At 40.7% G+C, this 24,379-nt stretch overlaps 1 protein-coding gene across 4 annotated transcripts in view; it reads left to right on the top strand.

Moving 5' to 3' along the window:
- The window catches only part of cyth1a (cytohesin 1a), a 51,248-nt gene extending 27,843 nt beyond the window's left edge, over window positions 1-23,405 (top strand). For 2 of the 4 annotated variants that reach the window (XM_088090906.1, XM_042504948.2), the window contains exons 2-13: window positions 5,907-5,989; window positions 8,754-8,818; window positions 10,379-10,445; window positions 10,545-10,663; window positions 11,978-12,058; window positions 12,304-12,416; window positions 14,181-14,329; window positions 14,425-14,536; window positions 19,395-19,471; window positions 19,570-19,638; window positions 20,165-20,319; window positions 21,251-23,405. In XM_088090906.1, coding sequence (XP_087947032.1) covers window positions 5,907-5,989; window positions 8,754-8,818; window positions 10,379-10,445; window positions 10,545-10,663; window positions 11,978-12,058; window positions 12,304-12,416; window positions 14,181-14,329; window positions 14,425-14,536; window positions 19,395-19,471; window positions 19,570-19,638; window positions 20,165-20,319; window positions 21,251-21,329 — 1,169 coding nt within the window. In that variant the 3' untranslated portion in view covers window positions 21,330-23,405. Of the gene's footprint in view, window positions 1-5,906; window positions 5,990-8,753; window positions 8,819-10,378; window positions 10,446-10,544; window positions 10,664-11,977; window positions 12,059-12,303; window positions 12,417-14,180; window positions 14,330-14,424; window positions 14,538-19,392; window positions 19,472-19,569; window positions 19,639-20,164; window positions 20,320-21,250 lie in introns of all 4 variants that reach the window. The other 2 variants (XM_042504949.2, XM_088090905.1) reach the window with 1 other exon arrangement.
- Window positions 23,406-24,379: the final 974 nt, after the last annotated feature.

Genomic DNA, 24,379 nt, shown 5'->3' with positions numbered 1-24,379 from the left:
CCTCTTCTGCCAGGATGGCAATCAGGATGTGTATTAGTGGGCTCCGCCGCTGTGGGAGAGGGAGCTATAATTGGTATCTCCCTTGATGTCACCTCCCCAGTGCTCTCCGCTGACCCAGCCCTCACTAAAAACTACTTTGCCCATCCAGGAAGTCTGCAGACTCTTAGAGGCAAAAGATTAGGACACACACTGTCAAACTGTTCAATGGGATTTAGTGCTCAAATGAAGCATTGTTATGAGTTTTACAATGTTAACGTGACAAAAGTTTTGAAAAAGAGTTTATGTACAACAAAATAGAGCTGTAGTAGGGAATAGGGCCAATTCAAGAGTGGGCACCATGGTTATACTCAAAGGGAGCATATTAAGTGTTTTGAGTCATAAAATTAGGTTAAACAGCACTCAGTAGTAATGAGGGCCAGGACATGGCAGGCTAAAGCTCAGATTATACTGTCCCAGATTTGGTAAACGGGCACTCGTGTCAGTACCTTAACACAGGGATGTTGTCATTATCATTATCTGCTCTCCACTCACGTTCTCAAATCTACACACTAACCACTAAACTTTGCAGCAAACAAGCAAAACACATATCTTGCAAGAGAAAACAGTTCTCGCAAACTCTTTTAAAAATTGTGTGTAATCAATGAAGTAATCCCATGCATATTATAAGTAAGCAAGCATACAAAAGTATAAATTAAAAAAAACACTTTTTCTGTGTGCAGGGCAGTTTGCAAAAAAATTACCTTTATATATAGTAAACACACTAACACACAGGGATCAAAATTTTTGAAATACAGACTCAACATAGCACATTATCAAATAGATTTTTTCTCACAAGGTTTCAGCATTCCTCAAACAGCAAAAGCATTTTGTAAGAAAAAAAAGAGAAAATAAAAAAGGCTCTTGACTTCTTTGGCCATAAGACTTCAGCCACATTACATGCAATGTTAATATGGAAAGGCAATTTCAAAGAAGTGTAGCAATGTAAAGAGCAATGTTTTGCAAAAAGAGAGTAAAGTAGAGAGCAAGCATTCAGTTTGGCATTCATGGCATATGCATCAGCTACAAGTGTTAGCTTACGCTTTCAGAAAGCATTAAAGCATTCAGAGAAAAACTTAATTATTATTTCAAAAAAGCAAATGTGAGGACGTTTTTCTAGTATCATTTTTTTTGCTACAAGAAAGGTCCTGTCTTGTTTCCCAAAACTGACTTTGGTTAATAACCTTTATTTGAAATCTTTTTGCAGTGATGTAACTGACTCAGTCTGAATATCATAGTCCTGACAGTTCCAGTCAGATGGTGTTAGTGTTGAAAGTCGAAACAAAAATCAAGTTGCTTAGCGCTGACACAGCGCCAGGCACAGCACAGCCCTTGGCGACGCACTACGTCGGCCAAGGGCGTCGGCGTGTGTGTGGGTGTTACGCATGTGCATGTGACTGTACCCTAGTGTATGTTCACGACTGCACTCGTAGCGTGCACGCCTCTGTGTGCATGTGATTCCCCTGAATGACCTGCTTTCCGGGCAGCGTGAGTCCCTGAAGGAGTGAAGATGTGGGCGGCTTGTGTTTCTCTTTCAGACTGTGGAAATCACTACATAGAGGGTAGCACTAGTCAGACCGCTTTAGGGGCCCTCTGCTTCTGAGAGGCTCCTTAAGTCAAATATAGACAGGACAGAGGTGAGGTTGTGAATATAAAGGAAAAAACACCACATTTTCCTTTCATATCAGTTAGTCGTCAAATGTTTTAGCTGTATCACTGCATCTGCAAAAGAGATAATTAGCTTTCACAACAAAAACTCACTCTTTCTTCACCCTGTTTGCCCTTTCTTTGTCATTTCCTGTCTGTTTCTGATGACAGCCTCTTTTCATTTGCCCTACCAGTGCAGAGGTTTGCTGAATGACAGCCAGGCAGCACTCCCAGACTGAAGAGAAACAAGCAGCTCTCAGCATTTACTTAAGTGAATAGGTTTCCCCCTTCGTTTGCTGTATTTAGGGAAATGACACCCACTTGGTGCCTACCTCTGGCACATGCGTTGGTGGGGCCTTTCCCTTCCCTGATGTGGTCTTGATCATTTTGGGTGGAGTAGGGAAGGCAGCGATTGGTGTATGTGATTGGCTCCTTGAGTAAGTTAGATCATGTAGGTGACGATAGATAATTGCGGGAAGACAGGGTAGAAATCCTGCCCTTTAATCCCAGGCAGTGGTGGACAAAGTACATAACTCTATAACTTGAGTTAAAGTATAGATACTCCTGGTTAAATATTACTCCAATACAGGTGAAAGTTACTGAGTCAAATTATTACTTGAGTTAAAGTACTGGAGTACTTGCTTTTAAAAATACTTAGGTATTCAAAGTACTTAAAAAAATCTCAATGCATTGTTGTATATTGTCACACTACATAAATAAAATGTAATGAGGGTGCAGTAAACGGAGCAAACATTTATAATACAAATCATTCTTCATCTCAAAAACTTCCAGCATGGACTTGGTGATCTAGTGGAGAATCTCTCAAATAAATCTTCCGCTGCCGTAGTACTTATGTACAGTACTTAAGTAAATGTTCTTCGTTACTGTCCATCTCTGATCCCGGCAAAAGGGAGTCTGCCCTGCTGATGGGCTGAGATACTGATTTCCTACAAGCTCCTTGTTTGTGCTCTTGAGGGAGGAAAGATGATTTTCATCTTCGAATGATAACGCTCCTTTTTTCACTTTCTTTTAAATTATAGTCATTTTCTCCAGCTCCTCTCTCCTGTCAGTCCTTGACTTTGTGCTCCTCCTTCAACACAGGAATGCTGTGGTTGTGTTGGGTCTGGCTGTCCTGCTTTGTGTGGCGTCGCTTCAGCGTCCACCAGCCGCCCAACCTGACATCATATTTCCAGAAAGAGGAACGGACTTCCTGCTTTAATCTTTTCCTCTCTGTGGCTCTTGTTTGTGCTGATAAATGCACGGCCTGCTCTCGGTTTACTCAGCGCGACATAAACTTGTCCAGTCAATGGGGAGACAGGGTCATTAAATGGGAGCCGAACACACACTCTCAAACCTGTCAGCACTTTGTATGTTTGTGTCTGTGCATCTCAGTCTGTATCAAAACACCCATGTTTTCCCCAGTATAAGCCCCAGCTGTCTGACCAAATACAAAATGTTGCTCAAGTATTTATCTTGGTGTCAGCTCCCCCTGTAAATCTTGTGTAGAGTAAATCATGGTTTCCATGGATACCCTGAATATTTAGGATGGAAACGGCCGGTTCTCCAGATGTACTGTAGGCTGTGAGGTATGATGTGTGAAAGGTCAACCTTGAGTGGACTGCCGTGCTCCTCCAGCTGTCTGAAAACAACACAGGAAGACAACATGGCTTTGTTTAGGAGTTCCTTAACAGCCCGCTATAAGACTCTTGTTTCGGACTTCCATTGTCTGTTATCCCTGTGTTAAATATTAGCAGACATTCCAATGTAAGTCATGGGCCTCAAGCTGTTTAGGTTAGCATACCTTGTGTTATTAAAACAAGTGCTTGCCATTATGCAGCATGTATTTTCCCTATGGGGTATAATTTATTTAGAATATTATGCTTGGATTTAATCTTCTTTTTAGGGAAATAAAATGAGCTTATGTTGTGTTTTGCTAGTTGTGAAGTTGTGCATGTTTGTGTGTGTCTCAAAGCACAATGAAGCTCATAATTTCTGCATGGCTGGCCTCGTCCTTGCTTTATTGATTGCTGTGCCAGATTTTGTTTAGCTTTTGTAACCTTCATCTCACTGACCTTTTACTGCAGGTACACTGTGTCCACAGTTTAGCTGTTACATTTAGTCAAGAATTTTTCAGGATTTGTTAGGATTATGTAGCACCAATATTGAATTAATGTTTTCATTTAGGAGAGTAAAAAATAAAGAGAAGTGATGTCTTTAGGGTCATTTTTGGTTTTATAGAGGTGTGCATTGAATCATATAAAACCTTGTATTGAGGAGTCCTCTGTCCTCAGCTCCCATCACTCTATAACCATTACCTTGTTAACCAGTTTTCAGAGATCCACAGTCAACCCTAGCCTTTTTAACCTTTGAACCCTGCTACTGAGATAATGAGGGGAGGAGGAGAGGTCAGAGGAGGCTTGTGCTTGGCCACTGGGGGAATCCGGACAGAGATCATCTTCCAACATAACTGCTGTGACTTGATCAGCTCATGACAATGACATGGCTCTGTGGAGTTGATTCTCACTCATGCTAAATATTTCCAGTGATGTGATACTGAGACAGTCTTTCAGTGTCTACCCAAACGACACCTTGCAGCAGTTATTTTGCCACAGAGGAGCCAAATGGTTGGTGTCTACACCTCAGAGGGCACAAGCTTTCATTTTATTTCCCAGGAAATTCAACTAAAATTTAGAATTCATAAATGCATGTTGGATCATGCATTTCGTCAGCAAGTGGAAATACGTTTTTGTAAACATGAAGAGGATAAAATCAGTTCCCTTCAGGCATTACAGATGTTTTAAAAATACATAGAAGCATTTTGCTCTCCAAATTGCCTGCTAGTAAAAATACTTTTTATTCAAGCAAGCAATTATTGCTGTCTTTTAGGGAGTAATTCTGATTCAAAAATAAGTTAGTTTTCAAAGAGACACTTAATCTGATGAAGATATAGTGAATGGAAAATGCTTCCAGTCCAGTGCTTAGGTAAAGGAAACAGGGATTGTGCTTGGACTGCTGTTATGATTAGAGTGCTGATACAAGTGGTGTCCCTTTATGCTTGTAGTGCAGGTAAGAGCTGCACACACACAGACACACAAACACGTGTCCATCAATCAGGACACGTTGCTCACCCCTCAGTCCTTGGCGCAGACAAAGCTAATTATAACAGCCTATAGTGTGAGTGACGGGAGAACTGGCAGCGCTTTGAGACCTGTCACATTTGTGCTACTCTGGTGCCGATGCTCAGTGCCGCCTGGCTGACCTGAGCGCTTTCATTTAGTCGTGGAGATTACACTCAAAAGTTAAGCCCTCTTCAAGGTGCACCTGGCTGCCACATACTTGGTTTACTGTTGGTGGTGATGCTTTATACACTGAGGCCTAGTTCCCTCGTACACAAGTATTTTTGAAAATGTAGCTTATTATAATGCATTTTTGCCTTTCGTCCTCATGCAAATGGCAGTTTAGATCACTTGAGTTTTTGGCTTGTAACGTCAGAATGTGGACTTTCATCTTTTTGCAGCCACACAAATGAGGCAACATGTCATGCAGTGGTGGATGTTGCCAAAATAGTTCTAGTTCTAAGCTTGCTAATGGGACTTTTTGCATGTTTACACATAAATGTACAGTTACTCTCCCATAAGTGTCAGAATATGCTGAAAAGATCACTGCTACTGGTTGCCATTCGATGATAGCTTTTTTTCAGGCTTCCGATTGGCCAACATCTTTAATTTCTTCTTTGCTTGGCTTTTGAGTCATCGCTGCCTGCCTCTTGGTTTTGCATTGCTTGTGTGGAAAGATTTACACACAAAAAAAAGGATAAATCAGTTTTAGTTTGGTAGTTTAAAAAAAACCCTGTGAACATGTTGACTAGGCCTGAGAGTGTTTGTTTGCTGCCTGATCTCCTCTAGCCTACGATCCTTTTTGACCACATATTGTTTGATGTTGAGAGACATATTTCATGACTGTCACTACTACATATTTCACATGGCAGGACTCCACACCACTTGCTTTGGACATGCAATCACCTTCTGATATGAAGGAAATTATGATGATATTTCTGTGCACTGAGATACCCTCAGGGACACGCCTCAGGGGGGAGATATACATAAAGAAGGATTAAGGTGCATTATATTTTGGGCGACTCTGTCCTAACCCTTCATCCTCTCTCTCTCTCTCTCTCTCTCTCTCTCTCTCTCTCTCTCACTCTCTCTCTCGTCTCTCCTCAGTGCCGGACGACCTCACCCCAGAGGAGCAGCAGGAGCTGGAGAATATCCGCCGGCGCAAGCAGGAGCTGCTGGAGGACATTCAGGTAATGCTGGAGTAGGATGTGGTAATGTTTGTTGATATGAATCCTAAACCACAGGATCCATAGATAGGTACAAGAAAGATCATGTACATTATGTGTTTGATAGCAGAAAACCGTAAGTTTATATTTATTTTTCAGTTTTACTAATGTTTTAGAGAAATGTGAACATTTTTTTCAAAAATAATTTTACTTTTCAATTGAAATAAAATGTAAAAAAATAAATGAATAAATAATACACTAGATTTGAAATGGAAAAGAGTAGGTCTATTTTACCCAACTGCAACACATTTCATGGTGCTGTAATTTTGTCTGCTGTAAAAGCTTCTAAAATTATGCTTCTCAGAGCATAATATCACAGTCTAGCTAATTTTGATTTAAAAATTAAGTGAACCATCCATTCAAATGACCAGTCTTGAGATTCACTGGCTCAAGGGGCAGGAGGATCTTAATTTTTGACATACAAGATCCAGATATTTGGCTATAATCCACTGTACTCAGTTACAATTGAAACTCCTCTTTTGGTTAAATATTAACCTCCTGTCCAGATCTGCAAATGTCTCTTTCCAAGCAGTCCATTTCACTCAAAGTGGAATTTGAGGTATTTCCTGACAAGTGCTCACTTCCTCCAACCATTTCTGTTTACTTTTCAGCCATTTGTGTTTTGTAGATTATAGAGTCAACAAAAACCTCTATTTATGGATACAACTTGGGGTTTTTTATTGAAATGTGGTTTTGAATTTAACATGAGTTTAAAAATAAGACAAGGAAATGATTCTGCGTACAGATGAAATGGGATTATGCTCTTATGAGAAACGTGCTTGTCCAGGCAGTTAAATATCCCTCATGTTCTCTCTAGCCAGGATTCAAATCAGCTTGGCCAAATTTCCTTACAGTATATCCCATGATATTTTTTTTGGCTAAACCTAAGAGCAGATCTGATTATCGAAACGAGCTGCTCAGGTTAGTTCTGTCACCCAGTAACCAACTCTGTAACCAATTGACACACAGGGTTGACTGAACTGTCAGGGCCTAGCGGAGTGTTGGCCTCCAGATGTCAGACAACTCAGTTTCTTCTGGCCCTGAAACTTGACACATTGGACACAAGCTCTTTTACGAGCCTAGGCCAACATAACACCCCCCCACCCCCACCCCCTCTGATGACCCCTCCTCTCCTCCTCACCTTCTATGTAGTCTACGTACTGACCGCTCTCCTCCTCCTCCACTCCTACACCCTCCTCTGCTGGTCCTGCATGTTGAGCCCCCTCACCACAACCACCCACTTCCCTGTATAACACAGCCTTTGTTTGTGGAGGCAAGCATCTGAGGAATGTGTTGTGATTGCGCAGGGTTTGAAAACACAGATGTTCCCTTTGTGGTTTGGCCTATATTGTGTTGGTCTTATGCATGAGAAATGATAAACTAACACTGCGGCTGGATATGAATGGGGAGGCTTGATGGTTTGAAGAGTTGCAGCCTCTCCTGATCCAAAGTCTTTCTGTATACTGGACTTCTCTTATGCTACAGTCTATTATTCGGCACTTTCATCAAGCTGACGTCACCTTCTCCATCCTCTACCCTCTGTAATGCCCTTACTGCGCCAGTGTGGCACCGGCGGTCCTGGCTCGATCGACTAAATCTGCCTGCAAGCCCATTAATCACTAAAACGCTAAACACAATATAATCCACTTTTACGCTTTCTTACTCCATTTGTATCGAGGTTGTGCCCGAATGTTCTCTGCCTTATCGCATTCAGAATAGGAGGATTTTTTTTTAAAGAGCACAAAAACACATGCATTAGTATGAGATACAGATCTGAATGTATTCACTTACACTACTTTTTGTCTAAGATGCTCTTTATGATTCTACTTGTGTGGTTTTCTTTTTTATACAAATCTAATTGCGTTGTTGGAGGAGGCATGAGTCAGAAGATTTGCAGTGGCAATGCTCTTATAATTTTTGTGCATGTGACAATAAATAACATTGAACTCCGTTTTTAGTTTAAGGTAACTGAAGAGAGCTGCAGGGTTCCTGTGGATCCTTAAAAAGACCTTTAAGGCATTGAATTCATAATCTAAAAATAAGGCTTTATTTGGTATTGACATGCCTGAAATCAGTCTCTCAAAAGTCTTAAAAATGCATTGGAAGTACAGTTTCATGAGCTGCTTTTTTTCTGACTTATCATGGTAAAATCATAGTCAAAAAACATTTTTTTAACCAAATTGCTCCTCTTAAACTCTTCATGATAGGAATAAAAGCAGTAGAATTCCACATACAGAGTGATAAACACAATTAGTAATAAAAATCACCAATAAATGCTGAGTATTTCCCAATTCTAACCAGATATTACTTTTTCACTGGACCAAAAATGTAATGTTTTATGTTGCGTTGAAAATTTGTTGTCCTTAAGTCTGTATAAAAAAATTTGGTTCGTGGTTTGTGGGGTGATTATTTAGGCTGTAGGAATCCTGGAGCAGGATGAGCAGCAGTTAGTTTCATTTCATCAGCAGCGACACTTTTGCGGTGATGGCTCTTACGAGTATTTGCTGGACTTGATAAAAGGCCACCTGGCTTACAGACAAACAAAGACGATGCCTCTCCCTCAGCACGGTTTAATAGAGCCTGACACAAACACTTTGCATGTTGGTTGTGTTGGTCACACTCATCCACACCTCCCGGTGTGAGGGAAGTTAGTAGGCAGATGCAGATGATGAACTAATCTTCTCATTCTCATTACATTTTAAGACTAACATTTGTGTCTTTCCTGCAGCGGCTGAAGGATGAGATAGCAGAAGTGACGAGTGAGATCGAGAACCTGGGTTCCACTGAGGAGAGGTAAGAGAAAGGAATCTGACTCTCCCCTCCACACACATTTCCCTTTCTGTTTTTCCTTAATTGGTTTGTTGTTTGCCTTCTATTAACTTAGCAAATGAAGTTGTCAATTATTAATGTTTGATGGGCAGGTCGGGCCATCCCGTCACACAAAATAAGCTCCCCAAATTGGCTATGCTTTTAGGGCAGTTTAAATGTTTCATCAGGCACACCCCCATGATGGGAGGCCTCATTGAATAATGCAGTGGGTGTATGAGCAGAGGCAGACAATGGATTGTCCCAGGGGAGGGAGTGCTGATGTTTGGTCTACTCAAGTGTATAGGGATCCCATCAGCTACCGAACAATCCTAAAGCACTCCTTCTTGGATCTGAAATCCATTAAAGGTTACAACACCTTCTTGTGATCAAAGTTTCTTCAATCCATGTATTGATGAAAGTACATGATTGTATGAGCTGTCCTGGAGCGTGTGTTTAGTTGAAGTTTGGCAGACAAGAGCTGGAAGAATGCTGGTGCGAGTGAATCAGTGGGAAGAAGTGGTGACCTCTCACCGGCTGGAGATGGGAGATGTATCCATGGTGATGGCGGACTCTTTGAGCGCACTTTGACCCCTGAATAACTCAAGGCCTGAGAAATGAGACGTTCCCATATGCATGGTGTTAAAGGCTTTATCAATGCTTTGTCATCACAGTGGCGGGGGAGGAAAGGCCCGTCTCTGCCAAACAAATGAAAAATGTTAATGGGAAAGACACTTTCAGGAAATGAAGCGAATACATTTATTATAATGCACCGAGTCTTGTTAAATCAATTTGTTGGATTTGCATACCTAAAAGGCATAAAATCTAAATGAATTCATGATTCAAGCATCTCAAATGTGAATACTTCAGGGTTTCCTGAGAGTTCTGTGGTATTGAATTTAATATTTTTGGATTTGGAGGGTTGCTCATTTAACAGACAAAATTCTTAAAGATGTACTATGCAGGATTTTCCTAAAACATATATAGACTCTTTACAGAGGTAATCCTCCTCCTGTCATTCAATTAAAAAAACTTAAATTTTTAATACAATCACAACAGTGGGCTCTACATTTTTGTTTGTTACACACTCTCTAAAAAGCTAGCAGTTTAAGTTGAAAAGTCGAATGGCGGGCGTTTTCACAATTCAAAATGAACCACTGCCACAAATCTTTGCGTGTTAGCAAAAAGTAAAAATAAGTACAGTGTTTTTGAGAACCGATACATTATTATCTGGATACTCCGGTATTGCCTCATTTTCTTACACACTTAGCAATTTCTTATTTTCCTCTTTTTTTGTTTTTGCAACATTTATGGATGTGTACCCCCACAGCGTATAGGTGTGGTCGAAGCTTTATAAAAAGGTAGTGAGAAGGTTCCAGACTGTAAGCAGCCAGCATTGAAGAAACACTTGAATTAGTTAATTGTGAAAATAATTGACAGATTAATCAATAATAAAAGTTATTGTTGCAACCCTGGATAAAGGATAAATAATTATTGAAAAAGAAAATAAAAAAACAACTAACAACAACCTTTACTCTGATTTTCCAGGAAAAATATGCAGAGGAATAAACAGGTGGCCATGGGCCGTAAGAAATTTAACATGGACCCCAAAAAGGTAAGAGAGATAAAGATGAAACTGTTGTGATTCTTCGGAAACGTGTCCCACATGTTCTCATTAGCAGGATGTAACCTGGGGCTCTGTTTCTTTTCTTAGGGGATCCAGTTCCTGATTGAGAATGACCTGCTGAAAAATACCAGCGACGACATTGCTCAATTCCTCTACAAGGGCGAGGGCCTCAACAAAACAGCCATCGGAGATTACCTCGGAGAGAGGTCAGAATGAAGATTAATTTATTGTTTTTTCCCCTCTATCTAACCATCTCTCTCTCCATTATGAATCACCAGCACCCATCCATGTGGTTGATAAAAGCATCGAATAGCGAGTGCATATTTTCCTTATTGCTGTGCTTCCTCTCGGTCAGGCACACGCCCATCCTTTCTAGTCTATTGGTCCCACATTTAGACCATCCTCTCAAGACGATGTCCGTTACTCAATAGCCTCCATCTGGCTTTGGTTATCTTACTCATTCATAAGAAACTGGATCAAGAGACTCACAACTTGGGAATGCATGTGTTTGAAATATTTCTCTCGAGAGCTGAGACTGTCTTCGTTAGAGTGAACACATAATACAGGAAATAGCTATGAGCCTGATGTTTAATATGTGCAGCTGAGGGACTACAGGGCAGGCAGGGTTACAGTCAGGGTGTGGTCTGTGAGGTCAAACCAGGAAATGGAGCTCAGGCCGTCGTTGGATGCTCTTAGTATGATTGTTATCAAGCTCTCCAAGTGTTTTGGATTCTGTGAGGAGGGGCTGGAGCAGCGTGAGAGCCCTGAGACACGATTGGTCACTCGTCCACTGGGAACAGTAGTGACTGGATATGACTCTGTCAGCGAGAGCTCCTTAGTGCCTTCCCAAGATCCCACAGGGCAGATTATTTACCCTGAAGGGCATGAAGGTCAGGAATGATGTCACGAATGAGATTAGGTGATTAATGAATCATAGGTGGTGGGTGTTTTTTTTCTTCTATTGGGTTTGATGGGAGAATGCAGCTAATAACAGACACTCTTGAGCCACCCTGAGCTGGGTCTTCAGGTTGCTGATAGCGACCACTTTTCAAATGAGGCAACAATCAGACTTCGATGAAGAGCCACAAAGCAAGCATGTTTTAGCCTTCCTCAACATCCACCAAATCCCTCGTTTAAATTCAGCTTATAAGTAAAATTGCTTGGACACAATGATCTTATCTCATTTCTTGGTTTCAGGTTCGCATTGTTATGATTTGCTGGTTTTTTGATCTTATATGACAGGAAATTGAATAAATTTGGGTGTGGGACTGAGGTCAGACAAAATTAGAAATTAATTTAGGTCATTTGGGGCTTTAGGAAAGAGTGATGGAAGTATCTTACTATTTTCTGATATTTTATAGACCAAAGTAGCAAATTATTTGAGAAAATAATTGTCAGATGAATTAATAATGAATAAAATCATTAGTTGCAGCCCTAATCTTTTGCATATTTGGTTGTGGTTATTCAGAAAAGCACATTTGAAATATTTACCAGCAAGAAATTTGTTTTCTCTCCTGTAGAGATGAATTCAATATCCAAGTCCTCCATGCCTTTGTGGAGCTTCATGAGTTCACAGACCTCAATCTGGTTCAGGCCCTAAGGTAAGACCGCAACTTCTCAAGAACTCACATCCTCAAATCTGCTACATACTCACCAAGTCTTTGACTCGATGCTCACAGCTTTGCCCCCCTTTATATGTAAATCATGTGTGATACAGTCCATTTTTTTAAAGATTCCCCTCCCCTTGCAGCTGTCAGTTTCGGTTTTGTACCTTTAGAGAGCTCATTCAGCCTTTTTACAGTAAAAGTGAATCTGTCGCTGACTACTGATCTGTGTCCCCTAACAGACAGTTCCTGTGGAGTTTTCGGCTACCGGGAGAAGCTCAGAAGATCGACCGCATGATGGAGGCCTTCGCTCAGCGCTACTGCCAATGCAACCCTGGCGTTTTCCAGTCCACAGGTAGCGCCATCGTGCCATCAATGCTTTCAGTCTTAAAAAGCCAAGAAGCTGCATATGTGTGTGTGAAACCAAGAACAACATGACTTTAGATTTTCTTGTGTCTTGATAGTTTGTCAATAACAGGTAACTTTGGTATTTCTAACCTTGACCCTATTTTTCCATGTTTTTATTACTAAGTGACAAGTGAGAACAACAATTTTTGAAAAATGCCAGCATTGTGCGAGATCACTGCAGCCGGCCGCAACAAAACAGGCTGCAGTGTAACCACTGGGGGCAATGTGCACATCCACTAAAAGTACTTGTTTTATGTGTATTTATTAAGTGTCTTAAAGCATTATGGAAAGGATCTCAACTGAGACCGACCCTTTTTTGTTAAAGAGGAAGATCCTTTTTGTTCAAACAGAATCAGCCTAGAAATTGTTATTGCCAAAGCCACCAGACTCCATTAGATAATCAGTTATTTTATTTTTGCAAAACACACTTGATTCAAAGTCATTGGAAATAAAGTAAAACTCACAAAAAAACATCAAGGTCCATTTTTCATCTATTCCAACAATCACCGACTCTGGTTTGGTTGAAATTAACCCCTAATTCAGCCAGTTAGATGTGAAAATATGCTGACTCTATACACACTAAAGTTACTGTTTATTGAAATGGAGTCTGGTGAGTTTGGCGACAGCAATTACAGGGCTGTTTCTGGTTAAACTAAAAAGGATCTCACTCTGGAAAAGAAATTCTATTTCTGTAGGGATCCTTCCCATAATGTAGTCAGACACTTAAAATATCAATCTGGGCCTGTCGGTGGTAAAAATCAAGCACTGTTGGTGGATGCAAACTTTTTTGCAGCTACCGGCTCCAGCAGTCTGTCAATACTGAACCAAATATTAAAGAATGTTGTTCTGATTAATCATTTAGACACAAAATCGAGCGAAAACAGCGCCAGGGTTTAAAAAATAACAAAATTACCCTGTAAGTCTAAAATATAGCCTTTTTGTCTGCAATATTGAGGGACACAGTTACTCTAATTCAAAGCTCTAATCAGAAAATTACTAATTACTAAGTGTAACTCATTTTTTTTTATCTTTAAGGGGCTATACCAGATAAACTTTTGTCTCCCTGAAGCACTCAATTTTCCATTTTGCCCTGAGATCTAATAGCATGTCAGTGGGAGTCATATCAAAACTGCTTTGTTTAGCAGACACAGAGTCTGCTGAGGTGAACTGTGCTCTGGAAGAGTGTCTGGCTTTTGGGAAATAATGCCCATAGCAGACAGCCGCCTGCCTCTAACATGAATGCAGATGGATGTGAATAATGCATGGGACTTCTCAACAGCCTAACGGGCCAGATAAAGTGCTGCTGTGTCAGCCGTGTGCCGACCACGATGTCTTTTAGCAAAAACACACACACACACACACACACACACACACACACACACACACACACACACACACACACACACACACACACACACACACACACACACACATTAAAGCGCACGCCCAGAAACACACATGCATACTTAGCTGCCCACACGCAGCCTTTCACTCCCACCCACTCTCCTCGCTAACGAAGCTTTGCCTATCTGTTCCTCGCTGTTTGACTATGGCCCCCTAAGTGCAGTCCTTTCAGCTCAGCTAATTTACATTCATATTTCAACACTAAATTAAACACTGGCAGCAGTTTTTATGGTAAACAGCAACCTTTTGCTCATCCCTCGCTTTTGGTGTGATAGCGTATGCGTGTATTTATGTGTGTGTGTTACAGACACCTGTTACATCCTGTCATTTGCCATCATCATGCTAAACACCAGCCTCCACAACCCAAATGTGAAGGACAAGCCGACTGTGGAACGATTCATCTCCATGAACAGAGGAATCAACGACGGAGGAGACTTACCTGAAGACTTGCTCAGGGTCAGTATGGATTTAAAACTTTATTCCCCTCTCAGTGAGTGTATTCTCCACCTGCAAACCTGCTCTGTTTTCATGCTCAACTACCTTTTTTGTAGAATCTGTATGAGAGCATCAAGAACGAGCCTTTCAAAATCCCAGAGGACGATGGCAACGACCTCACACACACTTTCTTTAACCCAGACAGAGAGGGCTGGCTGCTAAAACTGGGTGAGTGACACTGAAATACATGTGCACGGTGATTTGGGCACTTATTGAATTGCCAATTTGATGTACCTGTGGTGACAGATTTCTTCAGATTGTTGTTTTTCGAAGCAGCTCATATTGGTAGATTATGTCCAGGCTGCATTAAGTGATAACCAATGTCTCTCCTGAGGTCAGTAACCTGTGTGTGTGTGAGTGTGTTAAAGTGTGAGCATGAGTGGATAGGTTTGTACACACTCAACCTAAGACATCTGAAGACATCTCTGCCCGCTTTCATGTATTATGAATGTGGCCCTGAGATCAGAGCACCACATGTGGAGGCCTCTGAATTATTTAAGACAGGGCATATTCATACTCTGACATGCACGCACATGCACAAATACTGATTTTTATAGCTTGTAAATCAAGTGTGCACACCTACTGCATTGAGGGCATTTTTCATGGACATTTTGGTTCTTATATTGGAGATTTGAAGTGTATACTGTGTAGGGTCTCAGCAGGCCTTGGAGTTTTGTTAATAATAAAGGGTGTGTCTAAGTCTTTTTTTAAATCTATATTTGTAGTCTTAAAACTATATTTTTATCCTAATTAAATGTTACCAGTGTTTCGTGACGTTTTAAGGTCCTTTTTGTGCTGACCTTTTGCCAATTTTTATACCATATGTTCTGACACAAACACATGCAAAAACACACACACGAACTTGAGTTGTAACAAATGTTTCACAGGGTGTCAGCTGGTACGTTTACTGGCTCACAGTCACCTTACAAGCAGAAAAGCACAACGCTGGACCCCTGAACTCTTCATCTTCTGTTTCCTCTGATATCTCTCTCTGTTGTTCAGATTCACAATGAATTTAATCTATAAAAGCATTCATTTTCAAAGTGAAATTGTATCCTCCAATCGCTGTGAATCTTTACAACCGACTATACCAAGAAAGTAAAGAATTACTCTTTCTCCAATGACTCCTAATTGGCAGATTTGAGTAAAAACAATCAGGGTGGAAGGTAAAAAACTGGAAATAACAGAAATGGACTCAAGTGGAGGCAATATTTAATGTAGTGCTTTACGGCAGCAGCTGTGATAATGAGTACAACTCCCCCTTGTGGGCTGATAGAGTAAAAGCAGATATGTGAAAATGGTAACACTTTTTATGACGCAGGGCATTCCTAAAATGCTTTATAAACAAGCTTATGATGTGCTATAACCTGCTTATAGCACTGAATAATTATAGTTGTAGGCACTCATAAATATTTGCATTGATTTGAAACAATAATCAGCACACATTACAAATATATATAATGAGTTAAGTGTCATGATACTCCATACTAACTGGTCACATTTTTTTTAAAGTCCTTAGTGTACTATATCTCATAGTACACTATAGTGTACAATATCCCACACTATATCACTACATTTCAAATCTTACATAGTTGTGAGATTATAGAGTATAGTAAGTTTATAATGCACTGTAGTCACTGTTATAATGCACTATATTGTAATTATAAGTCACTATAAGTTATCATTTTTTGCTTGAAGTAAAGTGAAAAATATGGCATTAAATCTATGCAAGAACACAAATGATGTAAAATTAATCTATTGTTTAAGAGATCATCAAAACAACCAAGCACTAAAATTTGGCACAACTTTTTGATGATGAACAACTGAATGGATAACATTTAATGTAAGGTTTCCCCCAAAAAAGTCGCTCTAACGACTCAGTTGATTCAAATGATAAATGATCCAGTCAAGTCAAGTCAAGTTTATTTATAGAGCCCGTTTTAAAACAAGAAAGTGCTTTACAGAGAGATTTAATACAACAGAGGAATCAAATAAAAAAAGAGAAACATAACCAGTATACTGGTAATGTATCCCTATTTCATTCACTAAATTGACTCAATTTATAGAAAAGTCTTACTTCGAGTAACCTATAATTGCACTAAAATACATTATATTCCAATTAATTTTAATGTATAAGAGCTATTAAACTTAATATACAATATGATTCTCACAAAAAAATGGAAGAGTGACCAGTAATTATGAAGTTTTATGATACTTAGCCTGAAATGTCATTTTAAAATGCATTGTAATGCAGGACGATTATTGGCATACAGTATTATGGCTATTCAAGAGTGCTTATATTTGTAATCATACACTGCTTACGTTGTAAGTGTGTTTACATTGCATTATTGACATGAGCGTCATAGAAAGTGTTACTATAAAATGTGTTGACTGTCATCACGGAAAATTAAAACTTGAAGCTGTAAAGCAGTTCATCAAAGCCTCGCTGGAACCAGATTAACAGGACTGTGGTGCAATAATTCCTTATCATTTAATTTGATTTTTTTTGTTTTCTTTTCCTCTTCGTTTGTTTGTTTGTTCCCATGATTTTGGCTGTTGTCTTTCCTCAGGAGGTATGTACACCTGCTCTTCCCAAAACGCTAGTCCATCTCTCAGCTCTCGGGTGCTTTTTGGTGGTCCGCCATGCTTTTGTTCTCTTTCTCATTTTTTTGATACGTTCACACAGGGGTTTTTTTTGTCTGCAGATTTTTTTTTATTTTTATCGTTTGTCTCTCCATCGACTCATTTGAACTTCAGATGTTTGTCTGTTCAGTCTCTCATTGAGCTGGTGGTTTGTCCACACTCTTTTATCTCTGTGGGTGGTTGCCGGGCAGTCGCCGGGTTCGTTTGCCACCCCGTGGGTTCGGCTCGGGGAGCTGATGCTTTGTGACCACTCTACTGAGCAGTTTGACCCTCTTTTCTCTGTATGCTGTGGTTGGTCACTCTCTTTGATCTCTGTTTTTTTGGAAGCTGCATTATACCCTTTTTTCCATACAGCGAGCACAACAAAGGACTTTTGCTTCACTCTCTGAATTGATCATGAACCCATTCACCTATTGGCTCATCATTGTTTGCTCGCTGGCTGCATGGAAAGGGAATATTGCACCTTTCCAACAATGTGGCTCTGCTCTTCTTATCTTATGCTGTAAATGGATCTGAAGGGTAACAGTGTGGCTGCGGCCCGGTGTGGTGCTTGACCGGACTGGACCAAACTGTGGGAGAGAAGCGTGGGCAGAAGAGCGTGCCGAAACGGAGTCAGGCATTGTTCAAATGATTCATGCATGCTTAATATTCACTTAAAGTGCACACGGTTACTAGTTTGACTGTGCATTCTTGTAATTTATGCATCTTTCTTATCAATTACAAAATAAGAGCCCTTATTTAAAATAAAAATCTTTAGGTTAGAAGAGAACCAGTTGTTTATTGAAACTTTTGCGATAAATCATTTCCAAAGAAACCATAAAACCATTTACAACTAGATATGATTCACAAGAAAGCCTGCTCCCTCTTAACCTCTACTCGCCCAGCCTCCCACAGTCCCGTCATGCATGGGTGCCCCCCTCCTCTCAGCTCCACTCCGGCCCAGCACCGTCCACACACCTCTGCAACAATCTGCTGGGACGTCCCACCTCGTCCCAGACATTCTTGCACGGGATGAGGTCATATCTCTTTTCTCGGGAGTGACAGGAACTGACACCAGTCACAACCTCCAACCAACCCAATCAACTCTGGGCCTGTCAGCTGTGTGATTCTGCCATTGCGTCTGTGTTTTTCTGTTTGTCTGCTTTTTTGTTGCAACACGCTGACGAGTCGAGATGTGGCGAGTGGCTCTCCATCTCCGCCTGTCGAGTGAAGCGTGTCGATGGCGTCTGTAGATTATAACAAGCATAGACTGAAGTGTTTGACCTATCATGATGTCTGTGATGATGATGGGATATCATATACAGCGCTGCTGCTGTTATATGATAACATAAGTGTGTTCTACATGTCTGTATATAAACATCCTCAAAGCCTCCTCTGTCCTGGTAGATGGGTTTCACAATGCAGCTTTTACTAACACTGGTGCTGGGATAGCTTAGTCTAGACAAGGCTTAGCTCCTTATGTCATGTTCAGAAAGAAAGCTCACCCCCTAAACTCATTGGACACTGCTCCTGCGTGCTACTTAACAAAGCCAAAAACAGGAAATTTTGTCTGAGATGCCTGTAGAGAAGCCGAGCATAGCTTCAGGCGCTGAGCTTCCTGCCCCACTCAGTTTTGTTGGCATCCCATCCTCCCAGAGTGATAGTGCCATCTGCCACTGTGATCAGGTTTCCCCTCACAGGAAGTATGGGTGACAAAGAGGGTCAGAGGTCAGCTACTGATCAGTGAGCCGCAGAGTTAACCAGAGTCCCGAATGGGCATCAAAAAAAAAAAAAAAACCCTTAATCCTCAGTCCTCCTTACATTCCACACCCAGCCTTTGTGTAGTCATTGGAGTACTTTCCATATTTATAACTGTCTTCTAGTTACTTTATTAAGTTCAGTGAGTGCAAAGTACATAGATCTGTATCCTGTCTATTGATCCTGGCTCTCTACACTCATTCCTCTGAGTCAGCAAATAAGGAAAGAGAAACAAGTAAGAAGAGACGCACCAAGATACTAATGAAGACATGTAGCTTTATTGTGTAGCATCACATTGGCTCAGTTAGCCTTAATATGGCATTTATCAACAATATATGGGAACTGTGAGTAACTGATATATGAATGTAGGTGTGAAAATAGGCCCAAGTTAAATCAATCAGGGCTTATAGAGTCAATAACCAGAGAGCTGAGGGCTGTGCAGCTGTGGTGATGGTGAGCGCATGATGCGATGGTGGATCAGGGTGAATAGCGGGATGTTTTGGGTAAAATGAGTTCTGTGGAGCCGTCATCTGTCTGTTTGCCCATACATCTGTCTGCCTGTCTGCTGCTCGACCCGGTGCTTCGGTGCTCGTTTCTCTCCCTTTTCTCTCTTGAGCTTCTCTGACCCTGGCCGTTTGCTCCACAGGGGGACGAGTTAAAACCTGGAAGAGGAGGTGGTTCATCCTCACAGACAACTGTCTGTACTACTTTGAGTACACCACAGTGAGTACAGCTCCGTCACAGTACAGAAGCCGCTTGTTCTGTTCCTGTCGATCCCTGCATGTAGCGCCCTGTCACTCACATATTTCACATTTGTGCAGGACAAAGAGCCCAGAGGAATCATCCCGCTGGAGAACCTGAGCATCAAAGAGGTGGAGGATAAGAAGCCTGTAAGTACAGCTCCCTTTGCTGGTGTGTTATGTTATTACACACTGTCAGCACTGGGATTTTATTGCCACCCTTTTTTTTATGAACAGTAAAAAAGTAAGCTATCCAGTGCTGCTCATTAAGAAAATTGATTACTGGTATTAATTTAGTTGATTTTCTACAGCTTGGATTTGCACCATGCACTACTTTGACTTTTGAGGATAAACTTAGAAATTAATCCATCTTCCTTATTAAGTATATATAGAAATTTAATTGACTATTGCTGCTTGATGGGCAGTTGCATTTATATAGAAAACCACTTTTATTGGCAGTTATTTAGAAATGGGGATTTCTAAACCTAGATAGTGTACACGTATGGAATTGTAGGTATCTGTGCTTATATAGTATATGAGTATAGTAGTATAGTATTTGATTATCATATATGAAAAAAATGATAAATACATTTATTTATTTATTTAGTTATTTGTATTTTTGTTTTCACATCATACCTTCTATCGTTTCTAACCTCCGTACTTTTCACAAATGCAGAACTGCTTTGAGCTTTTCATTCCTGACAACAAAGACCAGGTGATAAAAGCGTGCAAGACCGAAGCAGACGGACGCGTTGTGGAGGGCAACCACACCTTCTACCGCATCTCCGCCCCTACTGCTGAGGAGAAAGAAGAATGGATGAACAGCATCAAGTAAATGTTTTTTCTTTACTTCTTGAAGGCATGGTATGACAGTTAGTGTGTTAGGCTCAGTGCTGTAGTTCAGGGGGGGTAAAAGTCACTCCTTTATTTGTCTTTACCTTGGTTTGATTTTGTGGATAATCATGATGCAGGTTTTTGAACTACAGCTCCCATAATGTAAGGGCTTTCAGGGGTGTAAAGATAGGGCAAATGTTGCCTTGGACTCAGTGATTTAGCTGTGGTTGCAACTCCAGCCTGTATTTGTTACCATGTCAGCATACTGGCACCATTAAAAGTGGGCCGAATTAGGAGATAGCTGTTCATGTTTGCAGTTGTGCAGTTGTGGCAATGATTTCCTCCAAGCAGATTTGTGAATTTTTATTTGCAGTGGTCATTTGGGCCGATGATATCCTCATGAAGTTATTCTGAATCTAAACATTAGTGTTGTTCAGATTTGACTGAGTTATGTCTAAATGGAGGAGCAGAATTGCCACAAAAAGCAGTAATTTACTGCACACGAGCATCTTTGCCTCACGTCTCTCCCTCCGTGCCTCCTCTTGAATGTTTTTTTTTTACATTTTTACTATTTTTTTCCCCCCATAAATATACCAGAATCCCTTTTAATTGGGGAAGATTGGTTTGAACTGATTGTCACTTTTCTGTCCCCGTATTTCCATGGTGTAATGTATGGGAAATAAAAGCAAAAGTGCAGATCATGCAGAGCAGTTCCTCTTAATTAGGTCTAAAACCGTAAAAGGTGTTCTTTTTACAGTCTCGTTTGACTTTCATCACGCACATCCTCCTGTAAATTTTTGGAATAAAAACCGGCTAAACAAGCACAAATTACACTCAAAGGCACATTGTCTGACATTAAGTGCCGCACTATGCAAAGTTATGCCATTATCCTTCTCACTGACATTTCCCTCTGCGTCTGTGCCCACAGAGCTGCCATCAGCAGGGACCCCTTTTACGAGATGCTGGCAGCCAGGAAGAAGAAGGTGTCGTCCATGAAGAGGCACTAGAGGCTCTCAGCGCTCCAGATGTTGCACTTGACAGAGCAGGGGGTCCGGGTTTCTGCTCACCCTGCCTGGGTCGGTGCAGAGGCCGCGGCTAAGGTCTGCCTCAGACCTCTCCAGGGGATTTCTCTAGGATACATACTAGCTCTGGCTTTGAGACTCTACTGGCCAGAAAAACAGGAAGCATGCTGGGGTTTCTAGATAAGAGTCGGGGCCAAAGCGTCCTCTAACCCCCTGTCTCTCTTTCTCTCTCTTTCTCTCTCTCCCTCTCTCTTTCTCTCGGCTTTGTGTGTGCTCTCTGTCTATGAGGCCAAAAGGAAATCTTGCTGTTCAACTCGGCAAAATCCCCTTTGAATATGCTTTAAAAAAACACACACAATTCCCATATACATTGCACACATACACAACATGCATACACTCATGCAGTCCCCAGTAGCACACATCGTTTGAAACTCAGCAGGTCTGACCAAGTGTGGCACTCCAACCAAAATATTCCTCGCTTTCTGAAAGAAAAGTTAAGAGCTTTTCTGATGTGCTTTGATATGTTAGGGTAATACGTGTCTATTTTTACAGCTTTAAATGTTAATTCCTCTTGCGTCTGTTTAGTTTGCTTTTGTACAAAAATTTAAAAAAAAGTTCTTGCAACAGAAACTGCAGTGGGGGCGGGTGTGGGAGGGAGGGTATAATTTGCCAACTGTCATTGATTTTGTAGAAAAAGAAGAAAAGAAAACAAAAACTTCTCAGTTTCAAAAAAGTTGCCACTCAGGAGATTGTTACGAGGTTCTGAAACTTTCCATGTCTGCGTCGACATGGATCCTGTTCACAACATGACAGCCATGCGAGGAATGAAAGCCTCATCTGTGTCCCAGACCAAACTGTTTTTTTTGTTTGTTTGTTTGTTTGTTCGGTTTTGTTTCTGTAAATGTGAAGCTGCAGCGTGGGGACGTAGCGCTGCAGGTGAGGGTGTCTGCTTGTCTGGACGGGGTCTCAGTGTCGGATCTGGCTCTCGCTGTTCATTTCCTGAAGGTCCTTGAGGTGCATCCTGGGGATTAGTGTCTTTTAAAGGGAGTATTTGTCACCCTGGGCTTCTTTTTGAGGTTGTCTGGAAATTATAACAGGTTGCCCCCTTTTTTAATTTTCTCTTCCTATACATTTTTCTCTCATTTTGTCTCAATCACAAGACAACTTTATACTACTTAATTTCATTTCACGGTTAGGAAAGTTACTTTACTGCTGCACAGTGCCTGGCGCTCTATATGAAATGTGATGAGAAAAGCTGCTGGTTGGCGACAGTAATGCACAGTTTTCTTCTCCTGGTCAAAATAGAATTAATCTTTCTTTCCTGCCTTTAATGTGCTTTTTCTTTGTAGAGGTTTACCTATTTAATGGTAAAACAAATCTCTTGTCATTTTTAGCTCGACCTCATTGATCATTGTACAATACTGTGTGCTTCAGGTCATGGTTAAGACGTGAAATATGACATATTATTGTAGCGGCTTCAAAGCGGCACAAATAAAAGTGTTTTATTGAAGCTACGCCTGGAAATAAAATGGGTTGTCCCTGTCTCAGGATCCAAAGAGTGATGTGAAACAATACAAAACTACTTGTCGTATGAGGAATGTACTGCAGTGAACCAAAAGCTGGAGGTCAGGATGGTTGATTGGTCACGCGGAGGCAGTCAGAGTCATTTTGTCAAAATGCGTCAGGGTACCATTTTGCAAACACAGTCTGAGTTGTGCATCAAGCGATTGTCTTTTCTACTTTCGTCTCCAGTCGTCTGTGCCTGCTGGTCATTCTCCTCAGTCCCTGCCTGTTCTGTTTCCCGGTTCTCTTCCTGTCTCTGCTCCTCTCTGCGCTCTAATCCTAGAGAAATAAGGAATAAAATGCAAAACAATCATAATTCTAGACAGTATTGGTTTATTTATCAAAGTTGTACATACTTAAATGTATAGTGGGTATTTTGTCTTCATTTGTTTTTTTTAGTTGTGCCATTTTCTTTTGGTATTCTGTTTGATAATGTTTGATTTGAGGTTTGTATCATTGCCATTTAATCAAGCTGAAATAAAGACAAATTTGTCACAAGGCTGCCTGTGAATGACTTTTATACATGCATTTAAAAATCAGCTCACGCAACAGTATTAAAATACCTCCAGCAGGTGGCAGTATGTGATAAAGTTCGGTGCTGCAGAGACTCACCGCTGCAGCTCGACATCTAACATGGGTTTTTATCCTGCCTTTTAATTACAGCTGAATTACAGTCATGCCAAATCATCAAGAATTAAAGTATGGGGCAAGTGAGGGAAACCTGAATATGTCCATGACTACTGAATAATATTTCCACTTAAGGGCATACTGGAAATTCAATCATTTGAACGTAATGCGCAAAGTTTGCATTACTTTTACCACATGTACCCCTTAAAAAAGTAACCCACTACTATTTAAATCCAGCTTTTATTTACAGCTTCATAACATTTCATATCTTTTCGCAAGCTCACTTTTAAAGTATTTATGGCACAAATGTCAGGGCAGCAGGGAAAGGTCGATATTTACAAGTGAATATGTATCAGATTAAATGATGCCTGGAAAAGCAATCAATAGAAATGACTTTTTCTCAATGGAAGGGGTTAGCAGGAAACCGACTAAAATGCAGCTGGAAATATATATGCAGATGCATCTTTGGGTTTCTGTTAGTGTATGGGTTTATACTGAATGCTTACGAAAAAGAAAATATTTTAAAGGGACAGTTCACACCAAAATCATTTTTTACCTCTTGCTTGTAGTGCTGTTTGTCAGCTTAGATGGTTTTGGTATGAGCTGCAGTGTTTGAGACATCAGTCCTGAAGATGTCTGCCCTCTTTTGAATATAATGGGACTGGATGGCACTTGGCTTGTGATGCTCAAAGCGGCAAAAATATATATTTGAAAAACTCAAAAGCAATGTCTTTATCCAGAAATCATGATCTGGTTACTCAAGCTATTCCACAGACCTTGAAAGCAATGTCTGGAAAGAGACATTGCTGCTGAGTTTGTCACTTTTTTCTTTTTTTGGCACTTTT

The sequence above is a fragment of the Plectropomus leopardus genome, chromosome 18 (genome assembly GCF_026936395.1).
Source record: "Plectropomus leopardus strain MGB_pleo_1.0 chromosome 18, ASM2693639v1, whole genome shotgun sequence".
NCBI lineage: Eukaryota > Metazoa > Chordata > Actinopteri > Perciformes > Serranidae > Plectropomus > Plectropomus leopardus.
This window is presented reverse-complemented; position numbering and strand designations above follow the sequence as displayed.